This window comes from Herpailurus yagouaroundi, unplaced genomic scaffold (genome assembly GCF_014898765.1).
Source record: "Herpailurus yagouaroundi ecotype Mexico unplaced genomic scaffold, PumYag 100, whole genome shotgun sequence".
In the NCBI taxonomy this organism is placed as follows: Eukaryota; Metazoa; Chordata; class Mammalia; order Carnivora; family Felidae; genus Herpailurus; species Herpailurus yagouaroundi.
The window spans coordinates 60,276,639-60,295,171 of record NW_024412391.1 but is presented as its reverse complement, the minus strand read 5'-3'; the positions used below and the strand labels follow the sequence as shown (position 1 = coordinate 60,295,171).

Genomic DNA, 18,533 nt, shown 5'->3' with positions numbered 1-18,533 from the left:
AGGTGGGAAAAAAAAGCCTTTTCCTTCCATTTGAAATGCTCTTCTTAGCATAATTTCCGACGACAATATCTTAATACCTTAAGTTATTTGGCCATCCTTAAAAGTGCAACTTATCCTGACGTCTCAAGGGACAAAAAAGTTACGGAAGTCCGAGGAATGAGTCACTTTGCTCAATTTTGATGAGTAATCTCAGGTGTCATGGAACCTCGTTCCGAAGGAGAGGGGAGGGGGCGTCAGCTCTGCAGACGGAAGAAGACGGGCCGCTCGGGATTGGATGGCGAGATCTCGATTTTCCCAAAGTTGCGTCATTTCGAACCCAATTGGGTCCAGATGTTATGGGCACCGACGGGTTACCGTCTCGGAAACTCAATCAGACGCAAGCGAAGGAGAGGAGGCGGTTAATTAAATATTGAGCAGAAAGTCGCGTGGGGAGCGTGTCACGTGGGCCTCGGGGCTCGTCGGGGCTCATATAAATACCGCGCGGCACCGAGCGGGCAAAAGAGCGCGCCGCTGCCTCCACCACCTCGGAGACCGAGAGCGCAGAGCGCCCCGCGTGCGCTCAGAGCAGCCAGAGGAATCCTTCGGGCCTGCCCGCCGCAGTAAGTGCCCGCGCCGCGCATCGCTCCGAGGTGGCGGCTGGCCACGCTGGATGGGCCGCTGGAGCTAGGGACAATGGGAGGACTGCGGGGGGACAGCGGGGCGACGGGTATCCCAAACGCCAAAGCCCCTCACTGTTACCCACCTGCAGAGCCTGCTGGCTTGAAGGTATGGATCGGTGGGCCTGGGGCGGAAGGAGTCGGGTTCCAGGGAGAAGGGGATTTGAGAAGCTTTGGGGCATGATTATCTTTCCTAAGGCGTACAAGGTATCCTTTAGGCTTTTTATCCCTCGGTTCAGTCGGCCCTGATTTGGCTGTGAGACCAGAAATTATGCTGCCCAAACTCTTGGATAACCATCCCCAATATGTACCTTTTTTCTTCCCCACAATTCCCAGAAATCCAACATGAAAATCCTCGTGGCCTTGGCCGTCTTTTTTCTCATCTCCACTCAACTGTTCGCAGAAGAAATCGGAGATAACGATGATCTGAATTATTGGTCCGACTGGTCCGACAGCGACCAGATCAAGGTGAGAACGGGTCTCCAGCCGGGGCGCGCCGTTTTTCCAGGCCTAGGGGGCCATCACTTCCCCTGCGATAACATTCTAGTTAGCCTGGAAGACACCGTGACCGCGACCAGAGGCGGTGGAGGCGCGCGGGGAAGGGGGGGTGGGGGTGTAAAGGAACGCCATTCCCTCGGGCCCGCACGAGATTTTTGTGCCCAGGATCCCAAGTTTCCTCCCGGGGTCTGCGCCGTCGGGTCTCGGGAACTCCCGGGGGGAGGGGGGGTCCTCATAAGGCTGAAAACCTTACAAGGTTTCATCCTGGGGTAACGGAGATTTCGGGGACTCCAGTCTAGCTGCAGGGACCGGGCGTTTGGAAACGGCTGGGCAGCAGCAGAAGGGGGCGCGCCCAACGCTGGTAGAAGCAGGGGCAAAGGGCAAGTTGCTGGGGGCTTCGAAGGGCGGGGTGGGTGGGAAGGTAGCTTCCAGCCTTGACTTTTATTTTGCTGACCCGAGGACGGAGCTGCAAGTTTTCCTTTACTGGGCTCGCAAGCTATTCCTGCAAGGGGGCGCGCCTCGAGGGAACAGTAAAAGTCTCGCGGTGCAGGTCTCCAGTAAAGCGTTGTCATTCCCTCCCCGCTCCCGACACACACCTGTGTGCGTTTAGGGCGGTCAGGTGTCTCCAAAGCCCGCGCCAGAGTCCAGAGAAAGTCAGGTGGCTGCGCGACAGATGGGCGGGGGGTCTCCAAGCTAGGAGCAAAAAGCGGAAAGCGTGCAGAGCTCCGGGATGCCGCGCCGCCCGCTAACCATTGGGGGCGGGGCTGGGGGGTGGAGGCGCGGCTAGAACCGAGTTCCGCCGGGAGGGGTGTAGGAAGGGAGCTCCCTGGCTAGGACCCCATTCCGCCCCGGCGCGGGGAAGCCGGGCCTCCTCTCGCCTCCCTGTGGGGCGAGCTTCCGGGCACTGGCGGCGGTGGTGCCCGCAGCCGAGCTTCTCCTAAGGCTGGCGCGCACCACTGGAATGACTCGGGTTTCCCGGCGCCACGCGCTGGTTGCCTACACGCTCGTTTGTCTGTGCGTCCGCCCCCAGGAGGAGCTGCCCGAGCCCTTTGAGCATCTTCTGCAGAGAATCGCCCGGAGACCCAAGCCTCAGCAGTTCTTCGGATTAATGGGCAAACGGGATGCTGGTGAGATGGGCAGCCATCCCTCTCTCTGTCTCTCTGAGCAGTCGCCCTCTCTCCCCGTCGCCGCTTCTCAGAGCTCCCAGTCTCTCTTGCTCTTTGAGTAGAAGTTTCCATCCTAAAATGGATATATCCCCGAGGAGCGACTCTGGCCTTGACCCACCAACACACACACCAGTCCGCGGAGGGAGGGAGAGATCGTTTGCGCGTGCCTCACACAATTAGAGTGACCCAAATCAAGAACGGGGACCAGCCTTAGCTGAGCTCTGCCTTGACCGAAGATCCAAAATGACAAAGCGGAAGGCGCGGGGCCTCCAGGGGATCTAACTGCCTGTGGAAACCCATTTTAGACCATTGGGGTTAGATTAGATTCAGGTGCCTCATGTCTCGTGATAGAAATATTGTTACCTTTTATTTGTCACATCAGTGGAACGTGCAAATAGTTAATGTCAATTCATCTTTTGTCAGATTCCTCAATTGAAAAACAAGTGGCCCTGTTAAAGGCTCTTTATGGTAAACATTTCTATAAATCTTTATTTTACTAATGTGAATGCACACGTAGGAAAAGTGAAGAAAGTCTTTTATGGGCGAAATAGATTCTTGGTCATACCTGTTTAATAAAACTATAGACTTGTATACATCTCTGAATGTCAAATAGTAGTCCCGCCCCGAGATATGGTTCTTATGTGAAAACAGGTGGTGTGGCCTAACAGTTACTGTTAGGCTTCAGGGGCCTAATAGTTCTGGGTTTAAATCTGGCCCATAGAAGGCCCTCAAAAATACTCCCTTTGGAATATTTTTGGCTGCTATTCTGCTTTTATCATTAACAATTTGGTTAGCATTTATGGGTCTGCTATATTCCTCAGGATAGTACATGAATGGGAAATGTTAGGTATTTTAAAAATCAACATTTTATAATTCTCTTAAAAATGTAGCGTCTTTAAAACAAATCTGTTGCTCTGCTAACTTGGCCTTTCTTTCTTCTAGGGCATGGCCAGATCTCTCATAAAAGTAAGTTTCTAATTATTTTGAATAATTTTGACATTTACCAATGCAAAGATAAATTAGATTGAATTTCATTTTATATCTTCTGTAATAACTTAGGACTTAGTATTTTTAATGAAGAAGGTATTAGAAGGGGGGAGACTCCTATTAATTATATCCAGAATAGGTTTGTTCAAAGCTGTTTTTTAGACCTGGATACTTACCAAAATGATGCATTATGTTAAAAATCCTTTTAACTCCTACCTAACCTGTTGCTGATATTCCTTATCCATGGAAACTGTGAGATAATAAATGTTTATTGTTGTTTAAGCTGCAAAACAAAAACAAAAAAACAAGAAGAAATCCTTTAACTCCTATAAATTGTTAGTTTTAGATAAGAATTTCAGTCCAGGGGTAAAAATCCACAACAGAGTCCTCTCCTTTCACACACACCCTCTCCCATCCCTTACCACCTCCACTGCAAAAACAAAAACAATAAGCATTTATAGGCATCTCCTAACATTTCAGTCTGCTAGGTCTCCTGAGGACATCATGTATTAGGGTCATCCAGCAGCCAATTGAGAGGATCGAGTGAACGAGTAGAGAATCCATAGTAAAGAGAGCTAGAAATGCAGTTTTTTGATCCCATAAATGATCTATCAAAGTTCAGGGAAACATTTCATAGGGCAGTGGAGATAGCAGACTTGTGGCACTTGACGTTCATTAGATCTTAGTTTTCCAGTTAGTAGAGCTCAAGTTGACAGGAAGTCCCCCCTGGGTCCACCTCAATCCTACTCACTTACCCCAGGGTCCACTCACATCTCCTACTTGGACTTGGGTTCACTGGTTGGCAGAGGAGGTCACGTTTAAACAGCAGTCCTATTCTCAAATAATACAGTTTAAACCACGAGACCTTTTGCCACTAAAGTTGAAATAGTAAGCTTTCCCGAAAGCTTTATGTTTGAAAATAAATCTTATTCCTATTTACATTGTAAAGATTTGACTTTGAAGGAATTGTATACAGCAAAATTCTATATAATGAAAATAAATGTGCTCTATTAGTGTGAAAACACACTTTTCCAAAAGGAGTATTTTTTAAAATCCAACAAAATAGAAATAGTGACCTTCTAGAAGTTTATAATCATCAGGTGCAAGGATCTACTCAACTAAGGTTCAGCTCCTGAGAAATAACAACGTAGTCAGAGACACGAGGACATCTACTTGGATATTTCTGTTTGTGAAGTTAACCCCCTAAAAGTCAAAGCTAGCTTAAATAGCAACAATATTTAAAACATATATGAGCAGATAGAATGTAATATGAATAAAGTGTACTTGCTAATATTTAGACATAGAATTAAGAAAAATGCTTTCTTTTGTATTGTTTAATGTCATTTGTAAGACTTTTTAGGAATCATCATTTCTTCAGTCTCCCCAAAACTTGAAATGGTTATGTATTTATTATATAGGCATATGTTCAGAAGCTTGCTTTTCTTCAGTACAAGTTTTAACCATTGATTTCCTCGAAGATCTACATATTGAAATACCCCTAAATGTATTTTTCCAGGGCATAAAACAGATTCCTTTGTTGGACTAATGGGCAAAAGAGCTTTAAATTCTGGTATGTATAAAACCATGACTGAAAATAGACAATATCTTAAATCTATATTTTTTTCTAAAGGTTAATTTTCAAAGTACTAAAAAGGCATAATAAATTCAAAATGAGTATTTGTGATGAAAAAAATGTAACTGCAATAAATAAGTCCAGGCATGGATTTGTAGCCGATTAAGCTAATATCACCCAGGATGCATCGATCTTTCTCAAACCATCAGCCTTCCCAGCATCTTTCCCACGTAATCCTTACTTAACCTGAATCCTTGGGCTGGTCTACTACTCTTCCCCTTATATTTGTTACATCAGCCACACTTAACTTCACTGAACTAAGAGTGGAAGGGTATGTGGTGAAATAAGACCAGGTTTCACTTACTACCAAGGTAATTTGAAAGTCTTAGAACACATTACATCCAGCAGTCTTTCAGCACAACATAAACAAAACACTATTTCCATTTATGCAGATCACTTGCTCTTTATGAAGTTGTAAAGACTCAAACTCGAAACATCCTGATGGATGTTTGAGAGTATGAGAATGACATAGTCCATCCCAGTGCCTTCAAAAAGGAACATGATCAAGCCACCCTGCAGGGCTGCGATCCCTTCCCGCTGCAAAACTGAGCGTGAAGGGATGCCACGGTTCTCTTAACCCAGTTTAATCTTGGATAAGTCTTTCACTTACCATAAAGGCTGCATATTTCCTTGCCTCTCTTTAGTTTGTCTTCTGTGAAAAGGCCTCATACGTAGATCTGAAAACCCACTCACCATACCATTTTTCAATGTGAAGTAATTCCTATATCCTTTTCATAGAGACTGATTTTTTTGTAAAGCACATGCAGCTTTTATAATGATTAGGTTCCTTAGGAAAGCTATTCAAACTATTTTACGTTCAGTGGAAAGAGAATTATAGTACTAATCAAGTAATTAATTAGAAAGCAACTGCATGACTCAATCATTTAGAATATTACAAGTTTTTAGAAAATCTGTAAGAAGTGCTGGCATAATTATCTGAAAAATTTATGTGAAAGTGATGTATCCCTACTATGGGTTCCGTACCTTCCAAATCTAGATATGACATTCGTATACCCGTGTTAGTAATTTTGGGGCTGCTCAAGTTAAAATTTTATTTTATTTTTTATTTTATTTTAATTTTTTTTTCAACGTTTATTTATTTTTGGGACAGAGAGAGACAGAGCATGAACAGGGGAGGGGCAGAGAGAGAGGGAGACACAGAATCGGAAACAGGCTCCAGGCTCTGAGCCATCAGCCCAGAGCCTGACGCCGGGCTCGAACTCACGGACCGCGAGATCGTGACCTGGCTGAAGTCGAACGCTTAACCGACTGCGCCACCCAGGCGCCCCTATTTTTTTTTTTTTTTTAATTTTAAAGAAGTTAACAATGTGCCTAATGAAAAGCTTGAAATTATCTTACCACATGCTATCCTCTAGCTTTTGGAAATGGAATGTAAATTTAAACCACCCTGGCTTTACTTGTAGCAGAAATGTACACCAGCTCTTATACAACTGTGGTCTTCTTGATAATCCTATTAGTCACCAGCTATCTATTTCCAGAATTAATACAGGTATCAGAACATGGTTAACTTTACAAATAATACAGATATTGCGCAATTTACACAGATCAAATGCTTTTAAATGTAGGTAGGGTAATCATATAATTACAGATAAATAGAATCACTAGAATGAATCAGAATCAATTTATGACTAAATCTTCACGCCTCCATTTCAGTTAAGAAACTGTAAAAGGGAAAAATGGGCAAAAATGTAACCTACACTCAGATCTTTTCATATGACCAGCTGAGGCAAGGTTGTGATTGTGTTCTGCAGACATCTGATTCTTAGCCTTTTGTGGTCACAGACCCCTCTGACAATCTGAGAAATCTAGAGCCCTGCTTTGTAGAGAACGCCTCATTAGCTTATGAACACAAAAATTGACATATAGTTGTGGAGAGTTCAAGGACCAGGTAAAAAAAAATTCTGCTTCCGGGGAAGAGGCTATTATGTTCCAGCTGACACTAATGAGTCTTTGGTTAGTTTGCATTATTTCACCTCACTTCCCTGAGGGTCAGATCCTGTTACCTGAAGCTTGTCAGGAACTGAACTTGGGCTTGCCCTCCTCTTCCTCCTTCTCCTTATACAAACAAAGCAGGATGAGAAATGGACTTTTCCTTCTCTGACAACTGCAGACCTCCTTGAAATTGCATATAATTTAATAATAATATGTAATATAGTATAATTCTGGCTTTTTTTTTAAGTCCAGATAGAGTATTTAAATTACTTGCTAGCCATACGTTAAGTACCTTTGGAGCATTGATTAATCTTTCACAGGCCATTATTAGGCTGCTAGGAGGTAAGTTAAACTGTGTTGTATGTGGGTGGCACAATTGCCCTACCTCTGACCATGAACAAGGACAGTCCATCACTGGAAGGTATCCACAAGACAAGAGACCCTCACAGCCTTAGGTACTCCTATAACAAGGATCCAGAAACTTTTTCTGTAAAGAGTCAGATAGCAAATATTTCAGATTTTGTGAGCTGTGCAGTCTCCGTAGCAACTACTCCTATCTGTCAATAAAATACTAAAGTAGCCATAGTACATGGGTGTGGCCATGTTCCAGTAAGACATTCTTTTCTTTATTTAAAAAAAAAAAAACTGTTTTAATGTTTATTTCTTTTTGAGGGAGAGACAGAGTGCAAATCCGGGAGGGGCAGAGGGAGAAGATGAGGGAGACAGAATCGGAGGCAGGCCCTAGGCTCCGAGCTGTCAGTCCAGAGCCCAATGCAGGGCTCAAACCCACAAGCTGTGAGATCATGACCTGAGCTGAAGTTGGACGCTTAACCAACTGAGCCACCCAGGCGCCCCAAGATGTTATTTTCAAGAAAAGGTGGTGGGCTGGATTTGTCCCATGACCTGTAGTTTGTTGACTCTGTCCTAGAATAGAAGTCTCACATTTTGCTTTTATCCTGCTACTGTTTCCATTCCTGTACTTGAGGAATTATCCATTCTATAAATCACCAAGGGGCCTGCCCCTACTTAAGAAAGTTGTTGGGGAGTAACACTGCAACAGATTGTGGGAATGTGCTTTGGGGGCACAAAGTATATGGCAGATAAGCTGAACAACCAAGAATTCTGTGGTTAGAACACTTCCAGTCAGGATGGAGACTGAAGCAAGATTGGAGGACATGCAAATAAAATTCCTAGAAATACTTCAGTGGAGGGGGGAAAGTCATTATGAGTCTTTAATAAATTCCCCTATGTCTTGAAGTTTATTTACCTCAGTGAATCCTCTTAAAAAACTCTCTACGTTCTCTTTGTTCTCAGTGGCTTACGAAAGGCGTGCGATGCAGGATTATGAAAGAAGACGTAAATAAACCAGCTAATGTGTAATTTATTGAGCTTCATTTGTGTCAGTGGCCAGTGAAAGGTAAAATGAGACATGCACTATGAGGAATAATTATTTAATAACAATTGTTTTGAGTTGAAAACTCAAAAAACTGTTTTTCATATCGTGCCAATATGTGTTGTGAAAGTGTGTTAGAATTCTAATAGGACTCCCTCAGACATAGAAGCCAGTGGTAATTTCTCAACAAGGCACAGTGTTCAATGAAAGTGAAATACAGTCTTCAAAGAAGTCATTTTTGTTTCTTGGAAGCAGTCACGTCAGCCACTGCTAAAGGAAAGGAAACTCACAGACAGGCTTGTGCTTCATCTGTTTTCATGGTGGAAATGTACTAAGATTTGGTATAAAACTGTATCCCTGCAGCATGTTTCACGTGTTGTGACTATATAGAGATGTTTTTAAAGTTTTAATGTGATTCTAAGGTCTTCACTTCATTGTATAATGCGTTGTGAGTTAACATTTTAAATAAAAGAAAAATTACCTTGAAGATTGGGTTTTATTCTTTCATTAATAATTCTCAAACCAGCAAACTTTCTTTTAGTAGATGAAATCTGTTTGAAGCTATTTTGGCTGCTACATGGTGAAACATAAAGCAACCAAGTTTCTCTTGTGGAAAATTACTACAATATAATGTTTCCCTCTCACACACACACACACACACACACATGCTGTTTGTTTGTTGTTGTTGTTGTTGGCAGCTCAGTCATTTGGCATGAGATCATTCACGAGGAAAACAATTACATTTTGTAATCCAAACAGTAAAGGATAAGTTCTGTTTATACATGCCTGTGATTTCCTTTTACAGATAGGATAATAATCTGTCTTAAAGATGCATTGCACTGGTTATTTCATCAGCAGCCCATTTAAGCCCTGCTTGGAGCTCAGGTATAAATTCATCAGTGTGTGACCCTTACTAGAATTAAGATCCCAAACCCTCACAAAGGTCATCAAAAGATGATACGGAAACATAGGGGACTGATTGAGAATACAGCATCACTCCTGTAACAAAGACAAGAGCACCTTTCTAGCATTTCTAAGGATTCCTGTGAATTGCCAGCACCTAAAACACTCTAGCAGAAGCATGTGTATCAGGAATAAATACAGAGCAATCAGAGCAAGGCTTTTGTGTATTTATTTAAGGGGGAGGATTGGTAAGTGTCGTTGGAATCATTTTCTGATTGCATAGAGAGTGTGGGATATTGACAAATGGGACGATGACTCAGGAGTAGCAGTGTTTGGTGACATAAAACTCCATGATTTTAGCCTGGATTAGTGACTGTTGTTGATCAATGTTAAAACCATTTGTGGGACAGGAGAGCTAAAGTATATTTTAACCTTTATATTTTTAAATGAAAAATTTGTCTTAAACTCTAACAAACTCATTTCCTGTTAACACAATACATTGAAATATTACAAATTATAAATAATAAGCAAAATGGAGAAAATTGGCGTCCTCTAGAGCCCACTCCCCAATAGTAATGCTTAACATTCTATTTAATAATAATTGCTGGGGAGCCAGGGTGGCTTAGTCAGTTAGGCATCTGACTTCCGCTCAGGTCATGACCTCACCGTTTGTGAGTTCAGTCCCCGCCTCAGGCTCTGTGCTGACAGCTCAGAGCCTGGAGCCTGCTTCAGATTCTGTGTTTCCCTCCCTCTTTGCCCCTCCCCCACTCGGGCGTGCTCTCTCAAATAAAAAATTAAAAAATAATTGCAATATATAATAATAGCTATCATATATAATCACTCAAGGAAGTATTATCAGCATCAATTTACAGATGATATGAAGCTCAAGGAAATCGTGGGGTCAGAGATTATAATGAGAGGAGTCAGTACTACAAAGGGATTATCAAGGAGAAGGAGAGGAACAAATTAAAATCTAACAATGAGATTGATTAAGCAAACCGGTATGTTGATACAACTGAATGTTCTGCCATCATTTAAAATGGCGTTATGTGTTTAGTGACATAGAACAGGATATCTGGTATATTCTTAGGCACAAAACAATATGCCTGCATGATATATACATATTTATTTCTGCATAGATACTCTACCAGGAAGGAACGATACAATGGATGAGCGTGGGGTTTGAACCGCTCAAGTTTGGGTCCTGGCTCCATCAGTTGAATGGCCATGTGATGATGGGCAAGCCCCTTAACTTCTTTCTGCGTCATGATCCTCATCAGAATTGGATTAATGCTGGATTAATGCTAGTACCTGCCACTATCATACACTAGGATGCAGTGGATGGTATCCTCTGTGGAGCTTAGGTGAGGGCTGTGGAACATGATACCTATAAAGCTTGGAGCATAGTCTCCAGCCCACAGCCAAGTATTTAGTGAATGTTACCTGTTGCCATTGTTAGCTACTCTCCCAAAAGCCAGCGGGAAAATTAGCACCATTTTTTAGCAACCGGAATGTTTTTTAAGAGCACACTGAAGAAGCACCAGCATGGGGTGGTTTTTATATACTTGCTACACAAATTAAATCTAAGGTTGTATCACAAACTGCAATGCTCTGTGCTGTTCATTGTTGTGCTGGATGGTCCCCATGGCCTGTTTCACCTCTGAGCGTCTATAAGTCTCCGCAGCAGGATCCCACAGTACTGCAGAAGGACCTGCATCAGCAAGAATTCATCCACGCCTGCTTTCCCTCCAGGTCCAGACACCCGACAACACTTGTCGGGAAGGGAAGGGAGAGGAAGTTCAGCTTTACGTGTATATTCATGAAATATTTACTATTACTTTCCCTCTGTGGCATGGTTCCTTTGATGAAAATAAGTTTTCTTCACCTTTCTTCTTTCTTAAATATTTTATTCTCTTATGAAACAGCAAGAAGATGCATCTATATAATTAAGTTACCTAAATACTTTATTGCTGTGGTTTTTTGTTTTCTGGTTTGGGTTTGGGTCAGGAATGAGGGCAAAAACAAATGATACTCAAGCTGAGTAATTTGAGGAGAATTTAATGAAGGGACTAATTACAAAGCTGTCAGCAGGGTGTAGAGAAGCCAGCAATGGAATGTGGGTCTCCAGGCTGGCACCCTTAGGAGCCACTGCTACCCCAGGCCTAAAGGATCAAGAGGAGGAAATGAGGGTCTCTGTGTGCAGAGGAGCACCTGGCAGCTGCTGTCTTCAGTAGAAGGGCAGAACCAACACAGGGTAGTCAGGTATGTAGTGGGGGAAGAGGGTGGAAAGGCCAGGGAATAAATACCCCAACCTCACTCACCTCCTATTAGGCAAGCCCAACTGGAAACAGAGGGCTAGGAGACCTTGATGTAGCCCACACCAGTAAGCAGCATAGATAGGGCACCAGAGCAGGTGGGAAAAGCTGATGGGTTCATTTAGAGGTAGATAATAAAATGACGTCCAATGGGTTATACATGCCATTACTGTGAATCCAAAAACAGAAAACAATAAGTTGAAATTCAAATAGAGAAAAGTATAAAGTAAAAATGAGTCTTCCTCTGGACACCCAGTTGTTTTTCCTTGGAATATAGTTTCATAGGGACTTACCCAAACAAATAAAAATAATATTTTAATCGGAGCACATGCTGAAATCTCCCCTCTTAAGACCAAGGCATTATGATTTTTTGTTATATTTTAAAAGTACTCTTTTTGTTATATTTTAAAAGTACATTGTGATTTGTGAAAAGCAGAGTAAGGACTTTTGGTGGACCAGAAATTATGTGATCCTTGAGAAAGAAAGCACACAAGGGGCCACATTGACAAGACATGGCCCTTGCAGGGAATCACAGAGGCTGTAAAAAAAAGGGGCCAACCCCAGAATAGGGAACTATACTGCTGCAGAATATGGACTTCTCATCAGCAACACTGGGTGCCATGAGATAAGGTAACAAAATCTAAAACTTCTTAAGGAAAAAAAATACTTGGTCAAACTATCCTTTAAAAATGAGAATGAACTTGTAAAAGAAGAAAAACCAACTAAAATCTGTTAGCTTACATTAAAATCATCACAACAGAAAAATTCAAGATAGCTGTTCTGCTGGAGAGCAGACAGCCTAAAGAATTTCTATGTTAAACTGATGAGAGTCAAAGTTCTGTTATATTCTAAGAATTGTTCACTGTTCCAGTTCTCAGAAGGTATGGGGAACTTAGGCTGCATTAGTCAGGGGACAGGATTTGGGGACTGTGAGAGTGGAGCTAAAATTTTAGCAGCTGTTAGATAGTCTGGATTTAGTAGGAGTGGTGAGGAGGAAGAGGTAAGGACTAGAATGTTGCTAGAATCAGGAGAATAAATTCAGCCATTTAGCTTCTTTCATGAATGAAGGACATTTTCAAACATAGCAGACCTTAGAAAGATTACTATCCACATTCTTTGAAAGAATTACCCCAGGATATTATTTTAGCATGAAGAAAAATAAATCTGAGAGGGAGTAATGAGTAAAAAACATGGCAACAAAGAAATAATATGAAACAACATTGCTAAAATGAAATTTGTATGTGTGTTAAATAAACCATCTGGAAATAAAATTCCATAAGATGTCAACATGAGAATTAGCTGGGGGAGTATAGATGTCTGGTCACATAGGCACCCTCAGACTCCCATAAGGAAAGCAAATGTTTAGGCATAGTGAGCTACCCTATCATACGGGAAAAGTTCTAATATCAGCAAAGGATTGAATTTACCAGTCAAGTTGCCCGACACCAGCCAAGGGCCAATCTTGCAGGCAGGACTTGTCAAGTGTAACAGTCTCAGGCCTGCTATGTGAACTAGTTTTTTGCAAAACATGCATGGCCTCTATATCAAAACCTGGGTATGGAACCAGAGAAATTCTCAGGAAGAAATTTATGGCCATAAATGAATTTTTCCCCAAATAAAAGGGGTTGAAATCTAATGAAAAAGATTTCACCAAAAGACACTAAAAAGAAAAACAAAATAAGTCCACTGAAGAGAGTGAAGGAATTGAGATTAAACCAGATAGTAATAAAACAAAAACTATAAGAACAAACACAAAATGATAAGCTTGATCAATTTTTTTTCCAAAGAAAAAAGTTTTAAGGTAAAACTTTGCAAATCTATATTTAAGAAAAAAGAAACAGAAGGTAAAACTTGACATTGGCAGGAAAATGGCTATAGATACACAGGAGTTTGAAATTTTTTAAGATAATACCATATAAAACGGTACCAATGCATGCAAAAACATCAGTGAAAGGATATTTTTGGATATTAAAAATTAAAAATATTGAAATTCGTGGGGCGCCTGGGGGGCTCATTCCATTAAGCATCTAACTCTTGATTTCAGCTCAGGTCATGATCTCACAGTTCAGGAGACTCAGCCCCACATCGGGCTCTGCACTGACAGCGTGAAGCCTGCTTGAGATTCTCTCTCTCCCTGCCCCTCCCCTGCTCGTGTGCATGCGCACACACTCTCTCTCTTTTTCTCTCTCTCTCAAAATGAATAAACACACATTTTAAAAATATTGACGCTAGTTACAATAAACCTGTGAATGACTGTGAAGAGTTTACAGCTGTACTCGTTAACTACGCTACTTCTCTCACACCGATACCCAAAAGACTATGGTGCAGGCCACTTAATAAAGAAAATCAACTAAAGCTCCAGGAATAAAGGAATGAATTTTTTCAGGTTTTACAAACTGTTTCAAAACTAGGAAAACAGGACAGGGTAACGACCCAACACAATTAACAAGTTTGGTCTCACCCCGAAAGAAACTACCCAACCCATTCAATAATACCAGCCTAACTCTAACGACTCTGTCCAAAAACTGTTAGAACTAATAAATGAGTTCAGTGAAGTTGCAGGATACAAAATCAACATATGCAAATCGGTTGTTTGTACACACTAACAATGAAATATCTGAAAAAGAAATTTTAAAAATCCCATTTACAAAAGTATCAGAGCCAATGAAACACTTAGGAAGAAATCTGACCAAGTAGGAGAACAATCTATAAATGAAAAGCTAATTAGACACTGATGAAAGAAATTAAAGAAGTCACAAATAAATGGAAAGATATTCCATGCTCATGGATTGGAAAAATTAACATTGATAAAATGTATATACTGCCCAGGTGATCTATAGATTCAATGAAATCCCTATCATAATTCTAATGGTATTTTCTTACAGAAATAGAAAAACAATCCTAAAATTTGTAGGAAACCACAGAAGACTCAAAAGAGCCAAAACAATCTGGAGAAAGAAAAACAAAGCTGGAGACATCATACTCCCTGATTCCTGTAACTATATTACAAAGCTCTAGTAATCAAAACAGTATGGTACTGGCACAAAAACAGACACCTAGATTAATGGAATAGAATCAAGAGCCCAGAAATAAATCCATACATACACAGTCAACTAATATTTGACAAGGAAGCTAAAAATAGAAACAACAGTTTCTTCAATAAATTGTGCGGGGAAAATTGTATATTCACATACAAAAGAATAAAATTGGATCTTCATCTTACATAGCTTACAAAAATTACTTGTAATGAATTAAGGATTTAAATATAATACCCAAAACTGTAAAACTCCTGGAAGAAAATATAGGGAAAAGTCTCCTTGACATTGGTTTTGGCAATGATTTTTTGGATATGACACCAAAAGCACAAAAAAACAAAAGCAAAAATCAACAAGTGGGACTACATCAAACTAAAAAGCCTCTGCACAGCAGAAGGAACAATAAAATTAAAAGGCAACTTACTGGATGGGGAGGAAAATATTTGCAAACCATATATTTGATGAGGGCTTAAGGTTCAAAATATATAAGGAATTCACACAAGTACATAGAAAACAAATCTGATTTTTTTTTTTAATTTTTTTTTTCAACGTTTATTTATTTTTGGGACAGAGAGAGACAGAGCATGAACGGGGGAGGGGCAGAGAGAGAGGGAGACACAGAATCAGAAACAGGCTCCAGGCTCTGAGCCATCAGCCCAGAGCCTGACGCGGGGCTCGAACTCACGGACCACGAGATCGTGACCTGGCTGAAGTCGGACGCTTAACCGACTGCGCCACCCAGGCGCCCCCAAATCTGATTTAAAAATGAGCAGAGGCCCTAAATAAACCTTTTAGCAAACAAGGCATACAAATGGCCAACAGAGGCATGAAAAGATGTTCAACATCATTAACCATCAGGGAAACGCAAACCAAAGCCACAATGATAGATCACTGCACACATATTAGAATGTCTGTCATCAAAAAGACAAGAGATCACGAGTATTGGCAAAGATGTAGAGAAAAGATGTAAAGAAAAGGAAACCCTTGGGGTGCTTGGGTGGCTGAGTCGGTTGGGTGTCCAACTTTGGCTCAGGTCATGATCTCACAGTTTGTGAGTTCGAGCCCCGCATCGGGCTCTGCGCTGACAGCTCAGAGCCTGGAGCCCGTTTCAGATTCTGTGTCTCCCTCTCTCTGCCCCTCCCCTGCTCGTGCTCTGTCTCTCTCTCTCTCAAAAATAAATAAAACGGGGGCGCCTGGGTGGCGCAGTCGGTTAAGCGTCCGACTTCAGCCAGGTCACGATCTCACGGTCCGTGAGTTCGAGCCCCGCGTCAGGCTCTGGGCTGATGGCTCAGAGCCTGGAGCCTGTTTCCGATTCTGTGTCCCCCTCTCTCTCTGCCCCTCCCCCGTTCATGCTCTGTCTCTCTCTGTCCCAAAAAAATAAAACGTTGAAAAAAAAAATTTTTTTAAATAAATAAATAAATAAATAAATAAAACATTAAAAAAATTTAAAGATTAAGGAAAATAAAATAGAGAGGTAATTATAGATGAAAAGAGACTTACAAGATACATCAACCAATTGAGTCTTCTTTAAACTAATAAACTTTAAAAAATTATGAAACAATCACAGAAGTTTGAACAATGGGTATTTGATGACAGTGAAGAATTATTGTTAATATTTAGATGTGATCATTGTATTCAGTTATGGTTCAGCAATATATGAATCACAGTCCTCAACCTCAAGAGGCTCAGAGCTAGTAGGAGGAATACACACGCGAGAAATGATTTAAATGCAATAAGGCAAGATTAGGGAGAAGTGAAAAGTGTCCTCGGAATGCAGAAAGGGTATTATCTGGGAGGTATGAGAGAGGTGAGTCTCCAAAAACAGCAAGTTTTCAGGGGGCAGTCAGGGTGGAAAGGTGTTTGGAAGCAAGGAATAAATCTAAAGACAGACAAGTAGGTGTGAAAGAACAGGATGTGCTCTAAGGAGTGCAAACATTTGAGTCTGATTACAGCACATAACAAGTGGGAAGAGAGTCTGGAGAGACAGGCTTGTATGAGATCATACAAGAATTTCTTGCTTCCATACTAACACTAATGGAATAGCTGGTTGATTTTTAATTATTTTCAGAGGTGGAGAAATATCACTGAAGAGTTACAAATACTCTTCTCTTTCTACAGATGAAGGGTTCATTGTAGCTTTGGGAGACAATTTGTTTTGTTTTAAAAATAAAGCCAAAATGGGTCGTTTATCATAGAAATATTAAGAAAGCACTGAACTTGGACAAAGCCGTGTGAAAGAATAGTGTTATTAAACAAAAAGCTTCTTAGACTGTTTGCAAAGAAATGTCAGGAACCACTGTACTGAGAAAAACTGCTGCAAAGCGCTTAGTTAGCTCTTTAACCACCAGAGAGAGTCAACACAAATGGAGGTTTTTATGGACTTTGGAAACAGTGCATCTTGGAGAAAACGTCACAAGCATGCCATTGAATCATTTACATCTGCTATTGCAATATTTGGTTTGTTTTTTTTCAACGTTTATTTATTTTTGGGACAGAGAGAGACAGAGCATGAACGGGGGAGGGGCAGAGAGAGAGGGAGACACAGAATCGGAAACAGGCTCCAGGCTCTGAGCCATCAGCCCAGAGCCCGACAGCGGGGCTCGAACTCACGGACCGTGAGATCGTGACCTGGCTGAAGTCGGACGCTTAACCGACTGTGCCACCCAGGCGCCCCTGCTATTGCAATATTTGAACCATGAATAATTTTCACTATAATCATTGTTTTAATAATTTAGGTAATCAACCTCAGCGATGCTTTGAAACATTTGAAGTAACGAGTAAATAAAGTGACTCTATGGGTACAGTATAACAAGATTGTTACTTTATCTTTTTCTTGCTAAACAGAAGCATGAGAACAATAACTTTGGAAAAAAGAATTATAGTCTGTAGACATTTTCTTAACTTTTAAGTAGAGCTAACATTTTATTTATTTATTTATTTATTTATTTATTTAGAGAAAAAGAGCTCGTGCATGGGAGCAGGAGAGGGGCAGAGAGTGAGAGAGAATCCCAAGCAGGCTCTGCTTAGAAACCCAGTCAGAGGCTTAACCAACTGAGCCACCCAGATGCCCCAACACTTTAATGATAAGAAACTGACTCCCTTTCCTTCCTGTCCTCTCTCTCTCCTCCCTCCCTTTTTTCTTTCCCTCGTTCTTAAGCAGAGTGTATGTGCTTATATACCATAGCTATGAAGTCACCACTAACCCACATTTAGATGTTTCAAACTAAGAAGTTGTGCTCTAATGACGCAAATTAAACACACTTTTAACACAACTATTTCCTTTCAGGGTTAGCATTTTTCCCCTAGAATTTCTCCACAATTCTGGCGGCCCTATTCCTGGAAAGTACCATTTGTTCTTGAAAACAGTGTGTATCTTTTTCATCAAATTCTTGCTCACTGGAAGTTCCTGATATCTGTTTCTTCAGAGCAACTGGCCTGTTTTTCGGTAAAATGCAAACTGGATTGTTCTCGCACATGTACTATTATTTACCAAACAAGCCAGACTTGGGAGATCATATGATTGCCAGTTGTGCTTTGTCTGAGCTGTGGAAACGTCTGGGTTGGAATAGAAGATCTCCCCTCATCTCCCTCTCCTGAATTTCTCTCTTAAGAATGGGTATTTCGGGGGCGCCTGGGTGGCGCAGTCGGTTGAGCGTCCGACTTCAGCCAGGTCACCATCTCGCGGTCCGTGAGTTCGAGCCCCGCATCAGGCTCTGGACTGATGGCTCAGAGCCTGGAGCCTGTTTCTGATTCTGTGTCTCCCTCTCTCTCTGCCCCTCCCCCGTTCATGCTCTGTCTCTCTCTGTCCCAAAAATAAATAAACGTTGAAAAAAAATTTTTTTTCAAAAAAAAAAAAAAAAAAGAATGGGTATTTCGTTGACAATTATTCTGGAACAACAAAGAAGCATAAACCATAGAAAGGGGAAGAACGAATTTTCTTCTAACGAAGCAGGAAAGAAAAAGCTCTCCAGAGATTCTGCTCAGTAGAAGCTGA

General features: G+C 41.4%; 1 protein-coding gene across 5 annotated transcripts; it reads left to right on the top strand.

The window, feature by feature from the left end:
* The first annotated feature begins 232 nt into the window (after positions 1–232).
* Positions 233–8,773, top strand: TAC1 (tachykinin precursor 1). Of its 5 annotated transcripts, none has more exons than XM_040472594.1 (7): positions 233–599; positions 993–1,124; positions 2,185–2,281; positions 2,744–2,788; positions 3,263–3,286; positions 4,824–4,877; positions 8,208–8,773. In XM_040472594.1, the coding sequence occupies exons 2-7, from the start codon at positions 1,002–1,004 to the stop codon at positions 8,255–8,257; spliced, it is 393 nt and encodes a 130-aa protein (XP_040328528.1). In that variant the 5' UTR covers positions 233–599; positions 993–1,001; the 3' UTR covers positions 8,258–8,773. The 5 variants fall into 5 exon arrangements, with proteins under 5 accessions (XP_040328528.1, XP_040328526.1, XP_040328527.1 ...); XM_040472590.1 differs by lacking the exon at positions 233–599 and adding an exon at positions 649–765; XM_040472592.1 differs by lacking the exons at positions 233–599; positions 4,824–4,877 and adding an exon at positions 644–765.
* Positions 8,774–18,533: the final 9,760 nt, after the last annotated feature.

Excerpts from the sequence above, each read along its gene's own strand:
- TAC1 (XM_040472590.1), top strand. The coding sequence starts at position 673 with ATGGGAGGACTGCGGGGGGACAGCGGGGCGACGGGTATCCCAAACGCC. Across the intron at positions 1,125-2,184 it reads CCGACAGCGACCAGATCAAG|GAGGAGCTGCCCGAGCCCTT; the intron begins GTGAGAACGGGT and ends GTCCGCCCCCAG. Across the intron at positions 2,789-3,262 it reads CCTGTTAAAGGCTCTTTATG|GGCATGGCCAGATCTCTCAT; the intron begins GTAAACATTTCT and ends TCTTTCTTCTAG.